The sequence below is a fragment of the Protopterus annectens genome, chromosome 1.part0, assembly GCF_019279795.1.
Source record: "Protopterus annectens isolate FY-2018-M chromosome 1.part0, PAN1.0, whole genome shotgun sequence".
NCBI lineage: Eukaryota > Metazoa > Chordata > Ceratodontiformes > Protopteridae > Protopterus > Protopterus annectens.
In genome coordinates this window covers 435,100,541-435,122,595 of record NC_056725.1, presented here as the reverse complement: position 1 = coordinate 435,122,595, position 22,055 = coordinate 435,100,541, and the positions used below count along the sequence as shown (strand labels likewise).

Sequence of the window (22,055 nt, the reverse complement as noted above, 5' to 3'; positions counted from 1 at the left end):
TCAGTGCTGCCAGAACCTCTGAGGTTCAGATTCAGTGTACCAGCACTTCATCGTGCTGGCACAACCTGCATGTACATTCTGTTTTTCTCCAGACTGATAGCCATTCCAGTGCTAATTCCCCAGTATTCCCCAGACTGATAGACATTTCCAGTGGTAACTCCACAGCATTCCTCAGACTTTCTACCTGCTAGATGGAGAATATGAACTATGAAATGCTGACTCTGTGTTTTCTGTCTAGGCCCCACCATATGGTTGTTATGGTCTCTGTTGCAATTAATTGTTGCAACAAAAGTCATTCCTTACAAATAAAGCCAGAAGAAAAATTCCCTTTCAACAGGCTACATCAGTCTCCATGGTGATTGTGCTAACAAAAAGAGCACACAGCCTGAACCCCCTTACTTGGGGGCTGGAGTAAAGTTAAAAGGCATGCTGTGTGAATGCAATATTTGAAATACACTTCAGATTCATTCATATTCCTGATATATAGAATTGTGGAACTCTATCATCCCAACTCATAAGATAGAGCCAAATGCCATCTTTACATGCCTGATGAGTCCTCAGCGCCTTTTTTACCTGGCACTATTGTTCACCCCTGCCTCTCTCAGCATGGCACTGTGACATTCATTCATAATGTTCCTTCACCTTGCATACTGGGCTTTGACACTGCAGCCATGCAGTTAGTGATGTCATCATCCTCACGGAAAAAGATGCCCTGTCGTAACATAGAGACAGCAGGGATTACCCTTTGTAACAATATGCTACATGTGTGCCTCATCTGCCTCATGTATGCTCAACCACATCAACTCAGACAACAATTCACAGCTGCAGCAGAGTTGTTATAGGCCATGGGGCATGGATCATGCCCCATGCAAACACCATGCACCCAAAAGCACCCTTTTAATTATCCCTTCAAATATACTTTCATGTCTTCAAAGAAAGGTTTCATTTGGATGAAGACACAATCTCTTGTAGAGTACATACTGTGCAACTGACACTGGTGACTGATGCCTAAGAGATTCAAGTTCATTTTAGAGGTGTACTGCACCGTAATTTATTATTCTATCATTTCCATCATTCTCATCTTTTTCATGATATTTCGCTTTTACTACTTATTGGACAGTGTCAGAGGCATCTGGCAGTTTGAACAAAATGTGATTTGTTTATGTCAGAGAAATAATTCACAAATATGTGCTGCTTTCATTCACAAGCCTGAATATAGATAAATTCAAGTTCTATAACTAAACTATGGTATTGACTGTTATAACCAGCTGTTAAATTTAACATTCAGTGGAGTAATAGTCTTTGCTTATCTAATTCAAACATTTCTGACAGTTTCTTTACTTACGGTGTACTAAACCTTTGGTTTAACAATTTTATCATTGGTTGAGTAGTCTTTGCTTTTACAAAATCTGAATTTCCTCAATAAATCTGTTTCTCAACTTTGTTTACATGGAAAACTTTTATGTTTTTTTTAACTGTTCTATACACAGGCAATTAGACATGCCAGACATTTACTGCCAACATTTAGCTTCAATACATTTTTTTTTGGATAGATGTCTTTTTTTCCCCAAAGAAATATGCTTTTGTCCCTTGTCAGTGCTGTTAAGATTTGGAGATTTCTCAATTTCTATTGCTTTCCAGTGTGTGTGTGTGTGTGTGTGTGTGTGTGTGTGTGTGTGTGCACACCAGACACACACACATATACATATATATATACTTATATGTATGTATATATATATATATACTTATATGTATGTATATATATATATATATATATGTATATATATATATACTTATATGTATGTATATATATATATATATATAAAATAAATATATATGTTTAGGTTTACTATCAAAATGTTGAAAAAAAAATCTATTTACTTGATCGAACTGACATTCCGAATTTGGCAATGTCACTTTTACAGATTGTCAAAAATCATCACCTTGACTTACGCATTTGACCAAATTCAGAATGTCAGAAAGTGACATCAGTTCCTCGGTCATTTGTACTAAAACTGCCATATGTATTGTATGTCTACAATGCAAGTTTTTACAGTTTTTGCACTCCACCCCCTGCAAATTATATATTCCAACTCCATGATCGCACTACAATGAGAAAAAGGGTAAATTTCCCAATCCCCACTGCAGTGCGATCTGTTATCAGAACGTCTAATGCATATTAGAGGACGAACAGTACCATTCGCCCATGTGCATTTGACCATTTTGATAGTAAGCTATATATATATATATATATATATATATATATATATATATATATATATATATATGTATATATGTGTGTGTGTGTGTGTACCATTAACAGTCTCTCTCCTTACCCTCTTATCTCCTCCTTATATTAGTCCATTTTTAAGCCATCAAAGCTAAGAATACAATACCATTCCTTGAAGAACTAAAATGTGAGTCACCAGTAGGTCCAGAAAATCTTCTTCCTGGTTCTTATTTAGATGAAAGGACATCTGAGTCACCCCTCTTCTTCATATTTGTAACCTCTGAATAATTCAAAAACATCATGACAAATTTCTAGAAAACAGCCATTGTTGAACTTCTCCCCAAAGAGATGAAATTATCACACAGAACTGACTTTGATTACATTTCTATTCTTCCCACATTTGGCTATAGTAGTAGCAACAACAATAATAATAATTATGACAATAATAATTGTCATTGTTATTATTATTATTATTATTTCGATATGCTAAAAAATGTAGGCCCATTGGGCATACAATCCCTTGACAGGAGCAACCTGTGAGCAATGTCTGGTTAAGTAACTTGCTCAAGGTCATGTAGTAGGCAAATAAGGGCTGAGAGATTCCAACCCTGTACTTCAGAAACTACAACTCATAGTGTTTACTCTCTGAGAAATGCAATATTGTTCTGTTTAATAAAAATATACTGAAACAACCATATGCACAAATTTGGAATCCTTTTTGTTTTCAGGCTTGACTGTTGGCATTGAAATAGTATATTGTAAAAATCTGTGAGGAGGTATTTTCTGAGATATTCTGTGTTCCAACGCATGAAAAATTTATTATTAATACTCTGAAAATGTATACAGTGATTATAAAAGATTCAGGCATGTCATACTAATTACAGCTTTGAATTAAAAAAAAAAAACACTGTCAAAAGTGTGAGCAGTTCATCTCTAGATACTAAGACACATTCAGATCCTCTGTAAAAGTGTGATGACAGAAAGAATCATATAACATAGAGTTTGTACCAAAAGTCTGAATAGTTCTTGACTGGGATTTTCAGATATTATGGATTATCCCCAAAATATTATTAACACATAGTTTCTATTTAAATGCCAAATTTACCAATACTTTTTAACGACCCTACTTATTTCTCAGCTTCTGTAGACAAATGTTGTAGCCAGTAGAACAAGGCAACACTGAGCAGAACTGTTTACTATTGAAATGTCTAGCGTGCCTTTTGTGACAATGACATGTGCGGGAGTCAGAATGCAGAGAAACACTTTGCAGAACATTGCAATATCGAGTCAAGAAAACCAACTGTATAACAGCAGTCTACTTATTGCAGTCGAACAGGTGATTTACTCTTTTCCACACTGTAGTGTGATCTCAGAGTTGCAATATATAAGTGTCAGGGGGGTGTGGGGGGTGTAGCCCCTCCACAGGGGGCTTGCACCCCTGCAAAACCATTACTGTTAGGGCTGTGCAGTATGGGTCTGGTCCGTACGTACTGCTGCTACAGGAGCAATGGAGATCAGAAGTCAACTTCGACTTTGCTTGTCTAGGTTTCTGTAGTTGAACCTAGCTGAGAGTGTGAACATTGGAAATGTAAACCGAATTTGTGAATGGTTTACATTCTGATGTTCGATGTTTTGATAGTAAACCAAGCAGAATACATTATAAGGAGGTAAATTGCCTGGAGAAATATTGAAAGAAAACAATCGGTTTCTTCAAATGCACCCTTTGTAAAAAAACAAGTCTATGCATTCATATTCAGCATGGTAGAAAAAGGTTTCAAAAATCAGAATGTCATCTTGAGTTTTGAAGGATTTTGTATGACAAGGAATCAGTGCAATATAGAAAACTAAATGTACACAGACACACACACACACACACACACACACACACACACACACACACACACACACACGCACATACACTTACAAGCACACAGAGAAGCGCATCCACATGCGCGCCCACACACACACACACACACACACACACACACACACACACACACACACACACACACACACACACACACACTTGTCTGTGATCACATTCACACAAATATGTATATTATTCCCATATAGATGTTATATTGCCTTGAGGTTAAATTCACTGATTCTGGTGCATATGGCTGAATGTAGGGATGTTTTCTTTTTGACGTCACTAGCCTTTTTTTTTTCTGAAGTGGAAGGCTAGGATACCAAAAAACTCCTTTTCTGGATTCTGGCAGTTTGCTGCTTGGACTAAGCGCAGCTTCTTCTTGAATGCGTTGCATGGACTAGTTTACAAAGAAATAGACCTAGACGTGTGCTGGATAAGAGAGGGTTATTAGAATTTGCATTTATCTGAATTGTTTAACATTGCTTCACTTCTCTCCTTTTGGGTCTGAAACAAATCAGCTTTTAGGAAACCCAATAAATTAATGAAATAATTATTTTCCACTGTAAATCCATTTGTATCGTATCTTGTAATTAGCCGTGCACTGAATTATAGAAATATCTTGAATTCTACACCTCTTGAATTTCCACAAAACATTGTGACAGCAAATGGTGCAGGATTATCCTAACAAATGTTACAGTTTTCCTTACATATGAAGTTGAACTTATTTATTTAACATTTCTTGACCGTGAGCATCCAGCTAGGACTGAGGCTATGTTTAGTAGCGGCTCAGGGAGAAACGCTCCAGACGCATGTCTTTTGAATGTAGGAGGAAGCCTATGCAAATGCAGGTAGAGCATGCAGACTGCACAGAATGCACTCCAGCCAAGAATCAAACCGGAGAACCTCGTGCTGTGAGGCAACTGAGTTAACTGCTGCACCACTGCACCACCCGTGTATATTTTATTGCTTTTCCCTGATTTTTATATGAATACTTATATTGTTTTATAATGCATACTTTCCTTCAGGTTTTTTCTCTTTTTTTTGTGTGTGTATGTGTGTGTTTTGCCATATTTCGGTAAATAAAGTTTGCTAGGCTGATGTATTTGTCTATATGCACCTGCCTGGTTTTAATTTAGAAAGATGAACTGCATTAAAATGTGGGAGGAAGTAGGATGTGAGTTAGATGGATTGTTCACATAAAGTGAGGTCAGTGAGTAGGGTGAGGAGGTGAGGTTATTTATAGGCAGGCTTGGGGTGGCCTGGCTTCTTTGACATTGGGGGCTTGGTGCATGATACCATTTGCCTTTACCCAAGAAACCAGGAGTGCTCCCTGGTAGTAGGTAGTTTAGTCCCAGTGGATTTTGCAGTAAGTAAGATCTTTATGGGGTCTTTGAACAGGTATAGGTGCCACCCTGTTGATATTATTGCTTAATAAAAATAAATAAATAAATAAATAAATAAATAAGTAATAATAATAATAATAATGCCAGTAGTTTTATAAGGAAAGGGTTGTTTGAAGGATAATTGTTAGAACAGGCCTGGAGTTGGTCAATAGCCGTGGTCTGGACCTTAGTGGTTTGTGGCATTACTGTGCATTTTCTTTTCTTTCAATGCTGTGAACTCCCCACACTTCTTGTTAGACCAATGGGGGGTATGTGCCCCTGGAAAAAGGGGAGATGAGATTAGGGAGGTTCAAGAGTCATAGCTTCAGGACACAGTCTTTTAGAAGTACCTGGTGATCCTGTTTGACTCAGAAAAGTGCAGCATTAGTTCAGCAGGTTGCTGGGCTCAGATTGTGGCACAGATGAAGATGTTTTATAAAGACATGGCAACACCACTGCAACTGATTACTGGATCCCAATAGCAAAATCCAAAGTCTCCAGATAAATGCTTCATTAAGAAATATAACTAATCCAGTGGCAAAATACAAAATGAGGCAAAATGAATGGATAAGATCCAGGAACAACAACTTTATTGTAAGACAACTCACATTAAAATCAATTTTAGTGCTTTCACAGTATTTCTACTGTTTCCTCAGACGTTCAACCATAACCATAAATTACACATTTAAATTGCAACCTCTATTTAACTTTAATCATCAATTAAGCAATTAAAACACTGACCGGAGTTCCTAAGCTGAATAGTACAATTAATATAGGTTTCTACATATTCAGTAACATATTAAAATGACACTAAAGTACATACATAAATAATAACAGCAATAGTAATAAATATATAAAAAATACATATGCATAAAAAACGAATGTTGAAACACATGAATTAAATACTGCTTGTGCTCAGAAAAACTATTTCCTTAGGGGTCTAGCTCTTAGCATAGGTTATAAAGGGACCTTATCATTGAGTCCTTTGCCAGAGACTGCCTTAATTTAACAATCCACCTTGTCTCATTTACTTCAGTCGTATTTTTAATGTCACCCATCCTACCATCCACCCTAATTTTCTCTTGTTTGTCCCCACAATTTATAACATGTTTCACCAACGCACTGGTTGTCACTGAATTATTGATATCTTACAAATGTTCCCTTATTCTGTTCTTAAATCTCCTGTTTGTCTTTTCTATATAGAATGCTTGACAAACCTGTCAATATGCCAGGTATACTACATGGTCTGTTTCACATGTCCCTTCTGCCCTAAATACAAAGGTCTTCTGGAAATCTGGATGGTCAGATTTCCCCATTATGTCAATATATTTACAATAATTGCATCTATGGCAGGGCTTCCTGACTCTTAAAGTCCCCTTCTTCCTATACAAAACTACATCTTTTGGATAACATAGCATTCTCTTTAAATTACTCATATTCTTAAATGAAAAGGCCGGATTAGGTACTATTACTTCCTTAATCTCCGAATCCGCTGTTAAGATTGGCCAGAACGTCTTATAAACATCCAAGACAGGACTGAAATTACTTGCACAATATACCGACATTCTAACAACACTTCTGTTTCTGTCCATCCTGTTTGTACTTACTTCTAGTGCAGTCTGTGAAAAATAAGGCCTCACTTCTGTATCTCTAAGTCCCTGCACTTGTGCTAAGATAGTGGTGACTTTTCTTTTATTATACTCTCTATTAATAAACTTCTTTTCCAGTTGTTGTATCTCTTGTTGAAAGCCCCTGCTTTCAGCACTTAACCTGGATGCTCTCATCCCTTGCCCTTTTACTATATTATCAAAAATATGTGGGGGATGCATACTTGTCCTATGAAGTAAACTTCCTGTAACAATCCTTTCTATGTACCTGCATATAAATTTGTATATCTATTTGTATGGTTACCTTTGCATCCAAAAAATCTATTTTCTCATATGAATGGGTCATTGTAAACTTTAAAAAAATACAGAGTCATTTATAAAGTCGTAAAATTGTATTAGTTTTTCCAATGTGTCTGTCCATACTACAAAAAGATCATCCACAAACTGACGATAGGACCCTATATGCTATCTAAAGGGTCCATTTAATATAAACTCATCCTCCCAGATAGTCGTCACAATATTGGCATAGCTGTTGGGACATGAAGTGTCCATAACTATGTCATCCTTTTGTATATATACCTGGTGATCAAAGATGAACATGTTATTTTCCATCACTATCTCCATAACGAGGCAAAATAAATCAACTACTTTGTTATCAAACTTAGCTGTTCTATTCAAATATTGTTGTAGCATCAAAACCCCATTACCATTTGATATTTTAGTAAAAAGGGTCTGAACATCCAAGGTAACTAAAGCCACTTTCCCCTCAGAAACCATTCCCTTAAAAAACACATATAAGTCCTTAACAAAATGTTTTAAATCCTTTAAAATAACTGGATTATTATCCAAAAGTGGTCTAAATTTCTTCTCTAAAAATACTGTAATCGGTTCTGCGCACCAGACCTTCCCTGAGACTATAGGTCTCAGGGGTGGATTCATAGGGTCCTTGTGGATTTTTGCTAATCCCTGTATTGTTTGTATCAATGGTTCATAACAATAAAATATTCATACATATTCTATTCTAGACTTCGTCAGTAAACATTCATTCACTGTGTTATAAATTCTGTTGATCATTGCACAGGCATCATTATAGCGAATGTCTACACACTGTTCAACATTACTAAGCATCTGCTTCATTTTTAACAAATAATAATGACGATCCGTAATGACAATAGGTCCTCCTTTGTCAGCTGGACATATCATTATGGTCTAGTCATTCTGTAGGTTATTTAATGCTTCTCTTTCTTCTTAACATAAATTCATAAACTTCTTATTAGTTCTATGTTTGTCTGCACTAAAAACATTTTATATAGTTTTTTCAGTACATAATTTCTCAAACCCTGTTAACACAGGGTGATTCACAGGTATAAATGTACTCGGCTTTATTAATTCAGTACTCCGGTCATTGGTACTGTATATTAATTTCAACATTACTGTTCTGAGAAAGTTTTTTAAATCAATAATATAATCAGTTACCTCTGTGGCATTCGCTGGTATAAAGGAAAGTCCCTTCTCCAAAACTGCTTTCTCCACTGCATTCAATTGTCTACTCCCTTGGGCCATCCACAATTCCCTCAATGTATGGGTTATATTTGAATCTGATTCCTGCTTCCTTTTCAAGCGCATCTGGCTCCTCGATCTCTGCCTACTGTTCTGGATCTCTGTCACAATAGGTAAAGGGTAAGGTGAAACCCCAGGCCTTGGTCTTCTCCTTCTACTGACTTCTGACTCCCTCTAGTGGTACGAGTGGGCCCCCTCATCACTGATATTTTAACTGTTGTTGATGTACTGATGATGGATTTAAACGTTGTTTTCTTCCATGCTCCTGTTGGATACTCCACTTTCCCTTCTACTACTTGTGATGATATATAGTTGAGAAGGATAATAAATTGATCTACAATACGTCTTCTCCTGGATTTAGTTGCTTATGGAAAGCTCAACATTGCTGGGGTAGTTTTAAGCACAAGCCTTTTAGTCAGATGGGATGGGGGTGTTTGTCATCCGCTAAATTCCACTGTATGTGAAGGAGAATATTTGGCAAGGGAAATATGTAGACATTTTTCATTTAATGGATACCGATGGGTCATAGAGGATAGCTGAATCACAAACCCTTTGGCTTAAGAATTTAGCAGGAGCACTTGCAGCCTTAAGCTAGGGGAGGAGGACAGACAGGTTCAGAGCCTGGACATGGGACAACTGGGTTCTAGGCTTTGGATGCTTCCCAGAGTTTTTCTATGCTCACCTATTTTTTAGCTATTGTGGAAGCTCAGAGACTGCAAGGTGGAAATACATCTTGTGATATTACCAGCAATTTTGGAAACTGAAACTGGTGGATAGGTCATTACACTGGAAGGTCAGACATGTTGTCAAGTGGATTGGCACTATGTTGGATAAGGCAGAGGGACCAATTGAGACCATCCATGGAGGACATGGGGCAGAAAGCAGGAACTTGCTGGGAATTTAATGCATAAAGGTGTTCCTGGCTATCCTGCAGTTTACCCACGTTTGCTTTATGTGTGGGGGTCTACTTGGGAAGGGGAAGTGCTAGCATAAGGAAGGCTACGGCTTGCAAGTCCCAAGATGTTGGTAGGCAGAAATGAGCAAGTGAAAGGAAGTTTGAGAGGGAGTGGCAATTTTTTTTTTTGAGGATATGGGTGGAAAACCAGCCTTTCCATTCTCCCATTAATGTGTAGATCCTGGGAGCATTATCAAGGGATTATCTAAATCAAGTTGCTCAGCAGGAATTAGTGCAAGGGGATGCTGTGGGGGATTCTATTAAATCAGACATGGGAGTATTTAATTTTCAATAAACTGGGTAAAATTACTTTATTACATATTGTTCTGTGTTTGGGCAAGGGATATGGACAAATAAAGGTTGCCAGACAGACATATTTTCCATATATACCTGCAGCTGTGTTAGAGTGTATGTTTTAAATTAGAGCTTGGGAAGGGAGTACAATAAAGGTTAAAGGGAATGGTAATAGCAAGTGAGATCAGTGGATGGGGTAAGAGGGATACGTTATTTATACGCAAGGATGGGGTGGTCTGGCATCTTTGGTATGGGTGTTTGATGCATGTTCACCATTCCCTTCCTTCTTTTACTGGGTTTTGTGTTAAGTTGTAGTTTAAGTCTATTGTTTGGGGAGTAAGAGGGGTTCATTTAGTTTGGGAAGCCCGACTTGTCTTCCCGTTTGTTTGCAAATTTGTAATTCCAATAAACTCATCACAATAGCTTTATTGTGTGTTCATTCGTGGCAGGGTAGGGGTTATGGAGAAATATATATTTTTATTTCAAGTTCTTGTCATAGGCGTAAGGACAGTAGTAATACCAACTACTAGTTGTAATATGTGTTATTGTGCTAGGACAAGTCCTTCAGAATATAATGTGTATCATTATAGACACTATACCATTTTGTATATGACAAATGATGTTACCTTTCCAAATATGTAAGGTGTTCTGCTTTTAAATGTGAGTGAGTTTCTCACCTAACTAACACAATACTTATTGAGTTACAACTGGAAAATGTTACAGTTCTTCAGCTTACACTTCCATATTTCCTAATGTTAAATTTGTTGAGTGGTGCAGTGGCAATTATTCATTGTGTGTATGTGTGCGTGCACGCGCACGTGTGTGTGCGTGTGCATGCGTGCGCACGCGCGTGCGTGCGTGTGTGTGTGTGTGCACTGTTTTGTGTGTGTGTGTGTGTGTGTGTGTGTGTGTGTGTGTGTGTGTGTGTGTGTGTGTGTGTGACCGTCCGTGGGCACTTATGTGTGTGTGTGTGTGTGTGTGTGTGTGTGTGTGTGTGTGTGTGTGTGTGTGTGTGTGTTTATGGTATTTTATGTTTTCCACTGTTGTGTGACTCTGTACTTAGTATATTTGAGTTAGGGAATATAGGAGCGAATCTTCCACACGGGCGGGGGGGTGCAAGGGGAGGATTGTCTCCTGTAAAAAGCACTTTTTTAAAAAATGTTTTGTCACATTAAAGATTCAATCATTAATTTTCATCAAGTTAAACCTCTGAACACCTGTAATTCATCATGCACAGGGAAAGTAGGTAGCTGGTTCATTTTATAATTTATATTGTGTCAACAAACATAAAAAGCTTTGCCCTAATTCCTGTGTGACTGGAACTTTTCTGTCCAGCTCTCCGGTGAAAAAAGAGATAAGCACAAGCAGACAGCGCTATTAACACGACATAAATACGTAAAGACTGTAACAGTACAAATATCAGTCTAGGCTAATAATTATCATAACGGCAATGGTGTTCTACACTTAAATAAAAGTGCTGAATCCTATTAATGAGTAATTGCCACAGAAGTGCAGACCCTTCTCTGGCCAGAGGATAGGCCCCAAGATTCATCAAGGTATGTCTGCAATGAATGCCGATGCCCTTCATAAAACCAAATAGGTTGTATGTGAACACTGGATGTAATATCCTAAGCCCTTTACAGAAAAAAGGCAGTGTGAAAAATTTGATGCAAAATTACAGCATAAGGAACAATCCTTCTTTAAATTAGTATTCAAGAGCAATGGTACTTTATTTCTACAATGTTTCCTTTGGAATAATTGAAATGGATAGGCTCATTCATGTTAATTTACCAAAGTCTCCTTCAAGACAATTAAAGCTGATTAAGAGTTTTACAGTGTAACTGGGATACTTAAATTGTTTCATAGGTTGAAGTGAAGAGATGAAAAAGAATGTCTTCCTTCTTTCAAATGTTTGACATTGAAGTTAAACAAGTTTCTGAAAAATTCAAAGGAGTAAGAGGTGTTCTGCTATTAAAATTCCCTTGAAAATATCCATCGCACTCGTGTACTTTGATGCAAAAATACTGCTCAGCTTTGCTGCTGACCTTCAAGACTACACGAATAGTCATATTTCTAGTACGAGAAAATAAGGAAGGTAATAGTAAACAGCGTCTTACCTGTCGGGTTGTGGTAGCCAGTGGCTGCAAATAAAAATAAGAAAGAAATAAAACATTGTTATTTTCATCACAGGTTTTCTAGACTCAGAAAAAAATCTTATATTTATTCTTTTCATGACCGAAGAGCAGCATATAAACAGCATAATTAGGCAATCTGTGTGCAAGTCAAGTAACCCTGAAAAAAAAACAGCTGTTAACTGAAACAACAGCCAAGGCAACAGTGAATATGATTTAATTTATTTGTCACAAAGACCCAGAGTAGTTGTCAAGTGACTGCATGAAATGTATGCTACCTAAGTAAAGTAATGCCATGGTGTCGTCTTAGTCTTATATCCAAAAAGGATGACTGCTTACCCTGTACTGTCAAAAAAAAGTACACTAGCAACGTCCTTCTGTGTATAGCATGTTTCTAAGTTATCAGTATTCATTTTAAAAGTGCCTTAGATTTCTTTCCTGTAAAGTATAGTGATCTGTGATGAAAGCACTAAAAATAATTTAGGAAAAGACATGACTAGATAGAGCCAAGTCTGTGGTGTAGAAGGGTAAAAACCGGAATTCGTCTCACGTCATCTGACTGTGATTAGTATCTTAGATGACTGAGGTGCTGGCTGGGAAGGATGGACGTACCCATCCTAGGGGGGAGTACAACTGGATACAACTTGTGGCCAATCACTGGTGGAGGCTGGGGATGGCCAGGAAGTGCACAGTCTTAAAGGGAAATTGGCAGGGAACATTGACTGAATTGCCATGGAGGAGCTAAGATGTGGTAAAACATCCCAAATGCACATCCACCCCTGGACATACAATGCCTGTAGGTGGAGGAGAGAAGATAGTGTGTGACAGGCAAAACTCCTTTGCAAGCACTATGACATTGTACCAGGAGAATCAGTCTTCTCAAAAACCTGATCACAGGTTTGAGCAGGTCTGGAGTGAAAGGAATGACTGGTGGATATGGTAAATGAGGAGAGGCCCTTGGGCAGCTGATTTTCTGAAGAAGGAGTAAAAAAAAAAAAAAAAGAAAGAAAAAAGACCAATAAATAATGTTATGGAGGATTTTCTGAAGAAAAGCATGAAGGAGCTAGACAAATGGAATAGGACCAACATGCCAGAAGAGTGGCACAGAGTACATGCAGTCATCTCTAGTTGTAAAATTAATGCATGGAAAACTTTAGAATGCACCTTACAAAGTGATAACTATACGTGATATGTGACTTAAACAGAGATGGCCTGGGAATCACTTACCAATGAGATATGCATCCTTCTTACTACCTGATAGCCCAAAAAGTGCATCTGTTTGTGAATTGCTTAAGGTAAGAAAGACTGCATCTGCAAATAAGGGACCCAGGAGGACCAGAAGCCTCTAATGACAGTGTAACTGAGTGAAATGATGTGTCTGTAGACTTATCTGACTTTTAGGTGGACTACTAATCGGGACTAAAAATAGCATTATAAAGATTAAAACAGTCAAAATATGATAAACTGTCAACATAAAGTGCATCTCTAAAAACAACAGTTCTGTTGGAAATGTGTCTTGGAAATGGGTTCATATTCAGTTTGGGTCTTAGCAATGCTTCTTCAGAAAGTGACATAAACTGAAAACAAATGTGCAGTAATCTAACACCTGCTAACCTTATAGTTCATTCATACTTTGACATTAAATATGGCAGTAAATCGAGCTAAGCTTGGCAGTGTGGTGAAGAGGGGTATTGCTCCGACTACAAACAAGGTTCAAGGGGTTCAATTAATGGTCCCAGCAGTTGGGGATCCAGACAATAGGTCTCAACCTGCTAATAGGCCAGTGTGGAACACAGACCATAGCAATGTGCAACAAATAGTCAAAATGTGGAACACTCTATTTTTGTGCTGCATGAAAAGCATACTTGGCCATGGCCTTTCAACCAAAATATACTATATGTAAGTATTTAATAATGCACACACACGCACACACACACACACACACACACACACACACACACACAGACACACAGACACACACACACACACACTGATGCAGACACAGACATTTACATATATACACACAGACAGATGAAGATGCAAAAAGACAGTGACTCCCTCGTATACAGAAACTCTCTCTCACACACACACACACACACACACACACACACCATACACAGAGCAGTAACTTCACTGTTGGTATAATTTATGTAGTTCTTTATTCGTTCAAAATAAAACATCCAAGGTTACTCTATCAATTAAGTGGCTATAACTGCTGGGTACACATAGGCACACACAAAGATGCAAAGACACAGATAAACTTGTGACCCACCACATACACTCACAGAAACTTATCCAGCAATTAGTGCCACTTGTGACCCACCACATAACCAGTCACTGAAATGTATCCAGCAATTAGTGCCACTTGTGACCCACCACATACCCACTCACAGAAAAGTATGCAGCACTTAAAGCCACTTGTGACCCACCACATACCCACTCACAGAAATGTATCCAGCAATTAGTGCCATTTTATTGACCCTGTACTTGTCAGATGTTTCATTCTGATTCACTGAAGGAAGAAATACATACATTGTACCAACAGTGAAGTCACTGCTGTCAGACACACAGTGCAAAGCATTACCGCTCCATTTGCAACCTACTCACACATAGACATACACTGTTCTCAGCTATCCTTGACTTTGTTGAATGCCCCTGATTTTTTCTTATATTGCTGTCTGTTCATCATACATTTTTCACATATTGAGGACTGCAATCCCTAAATAATCATAAACATTTTGAGTTTTAGACTCCATGAAATGGATGCTAAGGTGAAATGTGTTATTCTTCCAAATTTCAGCGTGTATAATAATATTTAAAAATCTGTCTGATTTGGGAACTCTGTTTCCATTTATTTATTTATTTTCTTTGCCTTCATCCCTGATTTCTGAGCCCAAACTTTGTCAGCTACTTACATATACACCATACCTCTCAAGTGTCCAGATTTTTTGCCTCATATTTTTGGTCGTTTTCTGGCAAACCACTGAAGGTTGAAGTCTCTATATAATTTCATACATTTGAATTTCAAACTTTATATCCTTCAAAAAATGCATGATGACACAAACTCTGTTATTCTAACACCTTTCTAAGTTTATAAGACCAATATTTAGAAAATGTTCCTTTTTTTGGCTCTTTGGTCCCCCATTAATTAAGGCTATGTACAGATTTTTATGATTAGAGGTTGGGAGCTATGGCATACATACACACACACACACACACACACACACACACACACACACACACACACACACACACACACACACACACTTATCCTTGTCATAAGTCTTAACTGCTTTGAATTTTGCAGAATGTCCAGATTTTTGCCTCACATTTTTGGTCTGTCCCTTAAAAAATATGTAATTTTCTGGCAAATCACAGGGGAATGAAGTAATATAATAATGACTGAAATTTGAGTTGCAGACTTCATATCCTTCAGAACATGCATGGTAACACAAAACTTGTCATTCTAACAACTTTCAAAATTTATTTAAAAATTGTCCCTATTTTTGTGGCGTTCTCCCCACATTATGTTTGGGTATTGGCTTTGTCCATATTTCTTATTCTATGAGGCTGAGACGCATGATCCATTTAACTGCTGGTACTGCAGTTATTTACTTTGGTCTTGCTTTGTTTCAGTTTTATTTTTTATCTCTCTCTCTAAATATAATTATGCACAACCATGTTTAATGACGGGGGAAAAGTAACAGAAGATTATTTTTGCTTGTTGTTCATGCTTTGGGAGTATCTTAATAAGCAGCCGTGAAGCCACAGACTTTTACTGGGCATTCCAATTGGCTAATTTTAGTCAAAATCATTCTCTGATTGGCTCCCTTTCTCTCTCTTTGCCGATTAGCTATAATTATGATTTGGGAGCCAATCAGAGAACGGAAAGAGGAACGACTCCTGCTGAAAGAGGTACGTGAAAGACTGCTTCACTTCAGTGTCAACTTTGGAGCTTTCCACCCAATGCAGTGCAGTTGAATGCTAAGAACCAGGCAGGAAGGAAAAGGAGTAAATGAGCATCACTGTGGGGGAGAGGGTTTTACACACTTGAGTAGCACATCAGATTACTGGATTTCTCTGCTAAAACCACCTCCTGTTCTTTGAGGTTCATTATCAGGCTTGTTTACTGGTATGCTTCCTTTGTATAAGTAAAGGATTGTCCAGTGCAGAAAACCTACTGCATGTCCCATCACCCTCACTGTAGGTGACTGTGTGGGAGAAGTAGTGCTAACAATAAATAAATAAATAAAACAAAAGCCACCTGCTCTCAATGGCTGCCTGGATATGTGAAATGGATTGGCTGATTGGATGAGAAAGGTTGAAAAAAAGCAGTAAATCTAGCATTATTAGAGGCCGGCCTAATTATTCATGCCTTAAGAACAGACTTCAATCTGTTTGAGGAGGAAGGATGATTAGCTTTTAAGTAATGGATTTTAAACTCAGAGAGTGGTACCGTGAAAGAGACTGCTTTCATCACAGCAGAATATCAATAAAACCTTGGAATCTCTAGCACCTGTCACGGTTAGAGTGGAGCAAATTGGCTTGGTGACAGGATTAAAATATATATGATGGTGTGTATGTATGTATATATATATATATATATATATATATATATATATATATATATATATATATATATATATATATATATATATATATATATATATACAGAAAGAGAGAGGGGGGGGAGGTAATAATTCACCTACTGGCTTCTAATGCAGATCACATAATACATGAAAAACAGGGACAATCCAATACATGCCATCAGTATATGGGCTTGCAGCATTTGCAGGAAGCGAAGACCCACATCTGTCCAGTCTAATGAGACACTCCAATTTTTCCAGATTGACTAAACTAAAATGGATTAAGCATTAGAAGATGTGAAACTAGAATAAAGCACCTGATGCAGTAGTCCACACACAAAAATTAAAGTTGTTGCTTGAGTAAAATGATCCCAAAGGAAACAACAGCAAACAACAGCACACAAAACGTCAGGGATCATAAACAATGCAGAAGAACAGTTAAGTCAGGTTACAAAAACAGAAGTCTTTATTCGGTAAGCACTTTTATGGGAATGGCTCCCACTTCTTCAGACCATTCAATAAAATGCATATCACTACCAATCCATATATATAAGAAAGACATAATTCATACTAATTAAATCAAGACTACATAAACTTATATTCTTAAAGTGATAAACAAATTCAGTTGCATTCATAATAATTCACATCAACAATTCATAAATTGTAAAGAAACTTCTATAAAAAAGCATATATAAATATAAGTACATATATAACCTCACACTCTATAAAACACCATATTCTATGTAAAAATGCTTAACATCATACACTAGAATATATATATATATATATATATATATATATATATATATATATATATATATATATATACAAAAATGTATAAAATACATAGAAAAAAGTAGAAAATCTCTGCTTACAATGTACATATAGGTATATATGTGTTACACCTATAAAAATCAAATATACCCTTCTCCACCCCCATACAGTTTCCACACATATATATTGATATGTATTCACATAATCAGCATGCATATGTGTATATAGGAAACCTATATGTACTTTTAAGCTGAGTGGATGCAAAACCTAATAAACTCAACCTACATATTTAATATCATGTTTAATGGACACTTGGGTCCCCTCAAAGTAGCCCTGGGCCATATGTTCATATAATTATTATACAGAGACCATATTAATGTTTGTACTTTTCTATTTATCAATACTTCTATACTACCTATGAAGACTCCTGTTCTTCAAAATGGGCTTCAAGGGAACTCTATCATTAAGGCCGCTACCCCTATCAGCCTATAATCTAATGATCCACCTCACTTCTGAAGTCTCTGTTTTATTACTAATACCCCCCCCCTCTCATTCTTATTCACTATCTCTATAACCATAAACTTGAATGTGTGAGTTTCTCCCTTATCCAATATATGTTTGGCCAAGGCACTGCTTTTGTCTCTATTCCTTATACCTAAAAGATGTTCCCTTATTCTGTATCTACATTCTCTATTAGTTTTTCCTACATAATATCCTAAGCAAAGGCTACAAACTGCTAAGTATACAACATTTTTAGTGCAGCGATTGGCTGTAACTCTGAACTTATATTCTCTTCCTGTATCTGGATGTTTAAACTTATGAGTTGTATCTATCCACTCACATTGATTACAATTTCTACATGATGTTGTTCCCTGGTGTTCCCCCATAATTTCATCCACTCTAGACGCATAGCAAAGTAACCTTTTTAAAGATTTCTTGTTTTTAAATAGGAAGCTAGGTTCATTTCCTACTACCTCCCCAATCTGAGGGTCATGTGTCAATGCTGGCCAGTACTTCCTTACAGCATCCGTCATCACATTCACATTGCTGGTATAACTGGTAGATATTTTCATTTTATTTTGAAAATAATTATTTAATCTTGGTTGTACCTCTTCTCTAGCTGAAAAGTATGGTCTACCTGTTGTTGTCCTCAGTGTTCTAATCTTATCAACTGCACCTCTAACATCATTATCCTTATAACCTCTGTTTTTAAACCTTGTACAGAGTTCATTCACTTCCTCTTGAAATATGTCTTCCTCTGCTGTTAATCTAGACACCCTTAAAATCTGACCCTTCACTACATTTTTAAATATGTGCTGAGGGTGCATGCTGCTTCTATGCACAAATGTATTCCTATGGCAACTCTTTCTATAAACCTTTGTAAACCAATCACCGTTGAAATCGTTATATACCCTAACATCAAGGAAATCAATGGTGGTATATGAAAACTTCAATTCAAATTTTAAAAATGAGGTACGCCTATTCAACTCATCATAGAAATTCAGTAACTCCTGTTGGGTACCCCACCAAAGTAGGAAGAGGTCATCTACAAAACGTTTATAAAAGACGACCTGTCCCCATTTACCCTCTATCACATATTTCTGCTCCCAATTGGCCATGATTATGTTGGCATAACTGTTCGCGCTAGATGTACCCATGGCCACTCCCTCATTTTGGCAATAAATCACATGGTCAAATAACATCACATTGTTTGTCAATATTTGTTCCATGAGCAGACATATTAACTCTATACAGCTTCCAGTGTACGTTCCATCTTTTGTTAAATATTCCCTCAACATTTCCAAACCCAGTCTATTGAGTATAGATGTAAACAAAGAATTCACATCCATGGTGACCATTATAACAGAACCATCATTATAACTATTATTATGCACATGTTTAAACAAATCTACCAAGAAATGTTTAGTGTCACATAAAATTACATTATTCTTATTGACTATAGAGGTCTCAATAATGTCTCAATTTATATAGATATAGGTTCAGTTAACAAACCCCTCCCTGAGACAATTGGTCTCATGGGTGGGTTGGTTGGATCCTTATGGATTTTCAGAAGTACCTGAATCAAGGGTATTATTGGATGGGGCACCAAAAAATAATTATACTGTTCAACTGTTATCCATTCATCCATTAGGCAATCATAAAGTAATTTATTCAACTTCTCTTTCATGTTATTGACAGTAACACTATCTATGATATTGTACACGTTCCTGTCTAATAATAATGTTTTCATTTGATTCTCATAGAACACTTTGTCCATTACAACTATAGGGCCACCTTTATCAGCCCTTTTAATTACCATGGATCCATCTCTTTGTAGGGTTTGTAAAGCATTGTATTCCCCTGTATGACAATTATTCCATCTAAATTTCTCTTTGTTGTTATATAACCTATCATATAACTCTTTCTCACATAAATTCATGAAAACCTCTACCATCGGATGATTAGGTGGAACAAACGTACTAGGCTTTCTTAGTTCACTCTTATCAAAGTTACAACTGTTACCAAAAAACAACTTAAGTTGCACATTTCTGGAAAACATTTTGATATCAAGTATACTGTCTGTTACCTCAGTTCTTTGGGACGGTATAAACGAGAGTCCTTTGCTTAGCAAATTCAGTTCATCAGATGTTAAGTCCTTAGAAGAAATACTCCATACCAATGAATCATTCATCATTGACGAAACCAATGCCTCTTGGCAGTGTGTTTCTCTGGGGATTCCTGTACTCCCTTCCTTTTGAAACGCCCTCTGCTCTGGGACCAGTCCCTTGTGTCTTTTTGCTGCTCCGTTGTTAAAACCTTATCAGAAGAACCAAAAAAACGGGGCCTGCATTGTTGCATTTACACTCGGCTCATCCAAAACCTGCTTCAGTACGGACAAATCCCTATTTACGTCATTCAGTCTCTATTGACTTCCCAGGGTAGGACAATAACTTTCTCCTCTTAGCTGTTCATCTCTCATTAATGGTGGTGCCGTAGCCTTTAGCTTCGCGCCCAATGACTCATGCTGTGGCATTCTCCTTTCCTCCATATGCTGAGCTATTCCCACAGCATCACTCATTCTTTCACTTCTTAAGGTGGTAGGTATCTACATTATTACGACTACTATCATATGTTCTCGGCCAAACAAAAACATGGCATTCCTTAAAGTCTCCATAAGTTTTTGCCACCAAATCATAAAGTGACAAGTTTTAATATAAAATAGTTCAAAAACTCATGACGGACAAAGAGTTTTGACAATTATATTGTAGTTTGAACACTAGCGAGTCAAGAAAAGAAAAGGAACTCCTGAGTTCAAGTTCTGTTATACATTGAATGTTGGCAGACTACAGCTTTCACAACTTACATTTATTTATTTAGTTTTTTTTTACTTATTTGCTTATTTTGTTTGGATATATTGGCTGGTACAGGACCCGTTTCATCCACTTCCTGTGCCACTTTGCAAAGATAGTACAATAGCTGACAATAGTTTAATTATGGACACGTACATTGTAATGAGTATTGGTAAGATGATACAGACAATTTAAACCTGTGTTACTTTAAAAATATATAAAGAAATAACTATGATCTAAATTACATATACAGAAGTGTTGCATTACTTGAATATATTTATGCAGGAGTAAAATTTACTAAAACAATGACTTAATTGAGGAAAAAAGTAATAATAAAGTATGTCAGGTGTAATTAAAGTATTAGAGTTGGATATATAGAGAATTTTTAGAAATTAAATTAAACATTGATTTACAAAGAGAAATACAGTGAATGCTTTAGTAATTTTGTTGCATAGGGAAGAAAAATGTAATCATATTTACTACTGTAAATGATCACCCACGTCCAATGTACAAGATGTACCATGCAGTAAGGTTCAAAGAAATTTTCTTCAAAATTAACAACTTTCATTCTCATCAGTACATCGGCGCTTCAAAAGAATCAGTTGAATATCACTCTCTCTTCTGTTTTTGTTCTTAATCAGCCCATTAACAGTCTATTCTAAATTAATTTAAATAGTTATTTATATAAAACGGCATTGTTCTGTAATAAAAGTTCATCTTAAACTCATAAAACAACTCAGAATAACTAATCCACACCACTTACTTAATAAACTTGATAAATATTTGCAATTTAAAGCTATTCATTTTCGAAACGTATTAAAATTAATTATCATAAATAATTCCTAACATTTTATCATTATGTTTATCACAAACCTTTGTAAGTGTAAGAAATTAAATGTGAAGTAAAAAATGTAAAATATAAATTGCAAAAAATAAAGCATAAAATCCAGCCCCTCCCCCCCAAGATGTCACAGCAGTATTAATACTGAGTTTTCTCTGCTTCAATTGTTAAAGTAGTGTATATATGATGTTTTTCAGTAATGACTGGAGATTGGTTAGTGTTTAACAACAATTGCCAATAAAGCTCATCATACTCCAAATAACCCTCCCAATTTCCACCTCTCTCATTTCTCTGCACTTTTTCTAAGACATAAAATAGAAACTTGTTAAAACCAATAGATTTAGTTGTATGTTTACCGAGTGCATTTGTATTATATAATTTCTTAATGGCACACTTATTTTGGTATATATGTTTTCTTTGGGGGAGTTCAGTTTTTCCCACATAAAGAGCAGTTTAAGATAAACAAGTGATGAC

The 22,055-nt window shown here is 36.6% G+C and overlaps 1 protein-coding gene across 1 annotated transcript in view; it reads right to left on the bottom strand.

Moving 5' to 3' along the window:
• MDGA1 (MAM domain containing glycosylphosphatidylinositol anchor 1) overlaps positions 1–22,055 on the bottom strand; it is a 3,256,518-nt gene that overhangs the window by 567,653 nt on the left and 2,666,810 nt on the right. Inside the window, exon 12 of the mRNA XM_044060326.1 lies at positions 12,016–12,039. Coding sequence (XP_043916261.1) covers positions 12,016–12,039 — 24 coding nt within the window. The remainder of the gene's footprint in view (positions 1–12,015; positions 12,040–22,055) is intronic.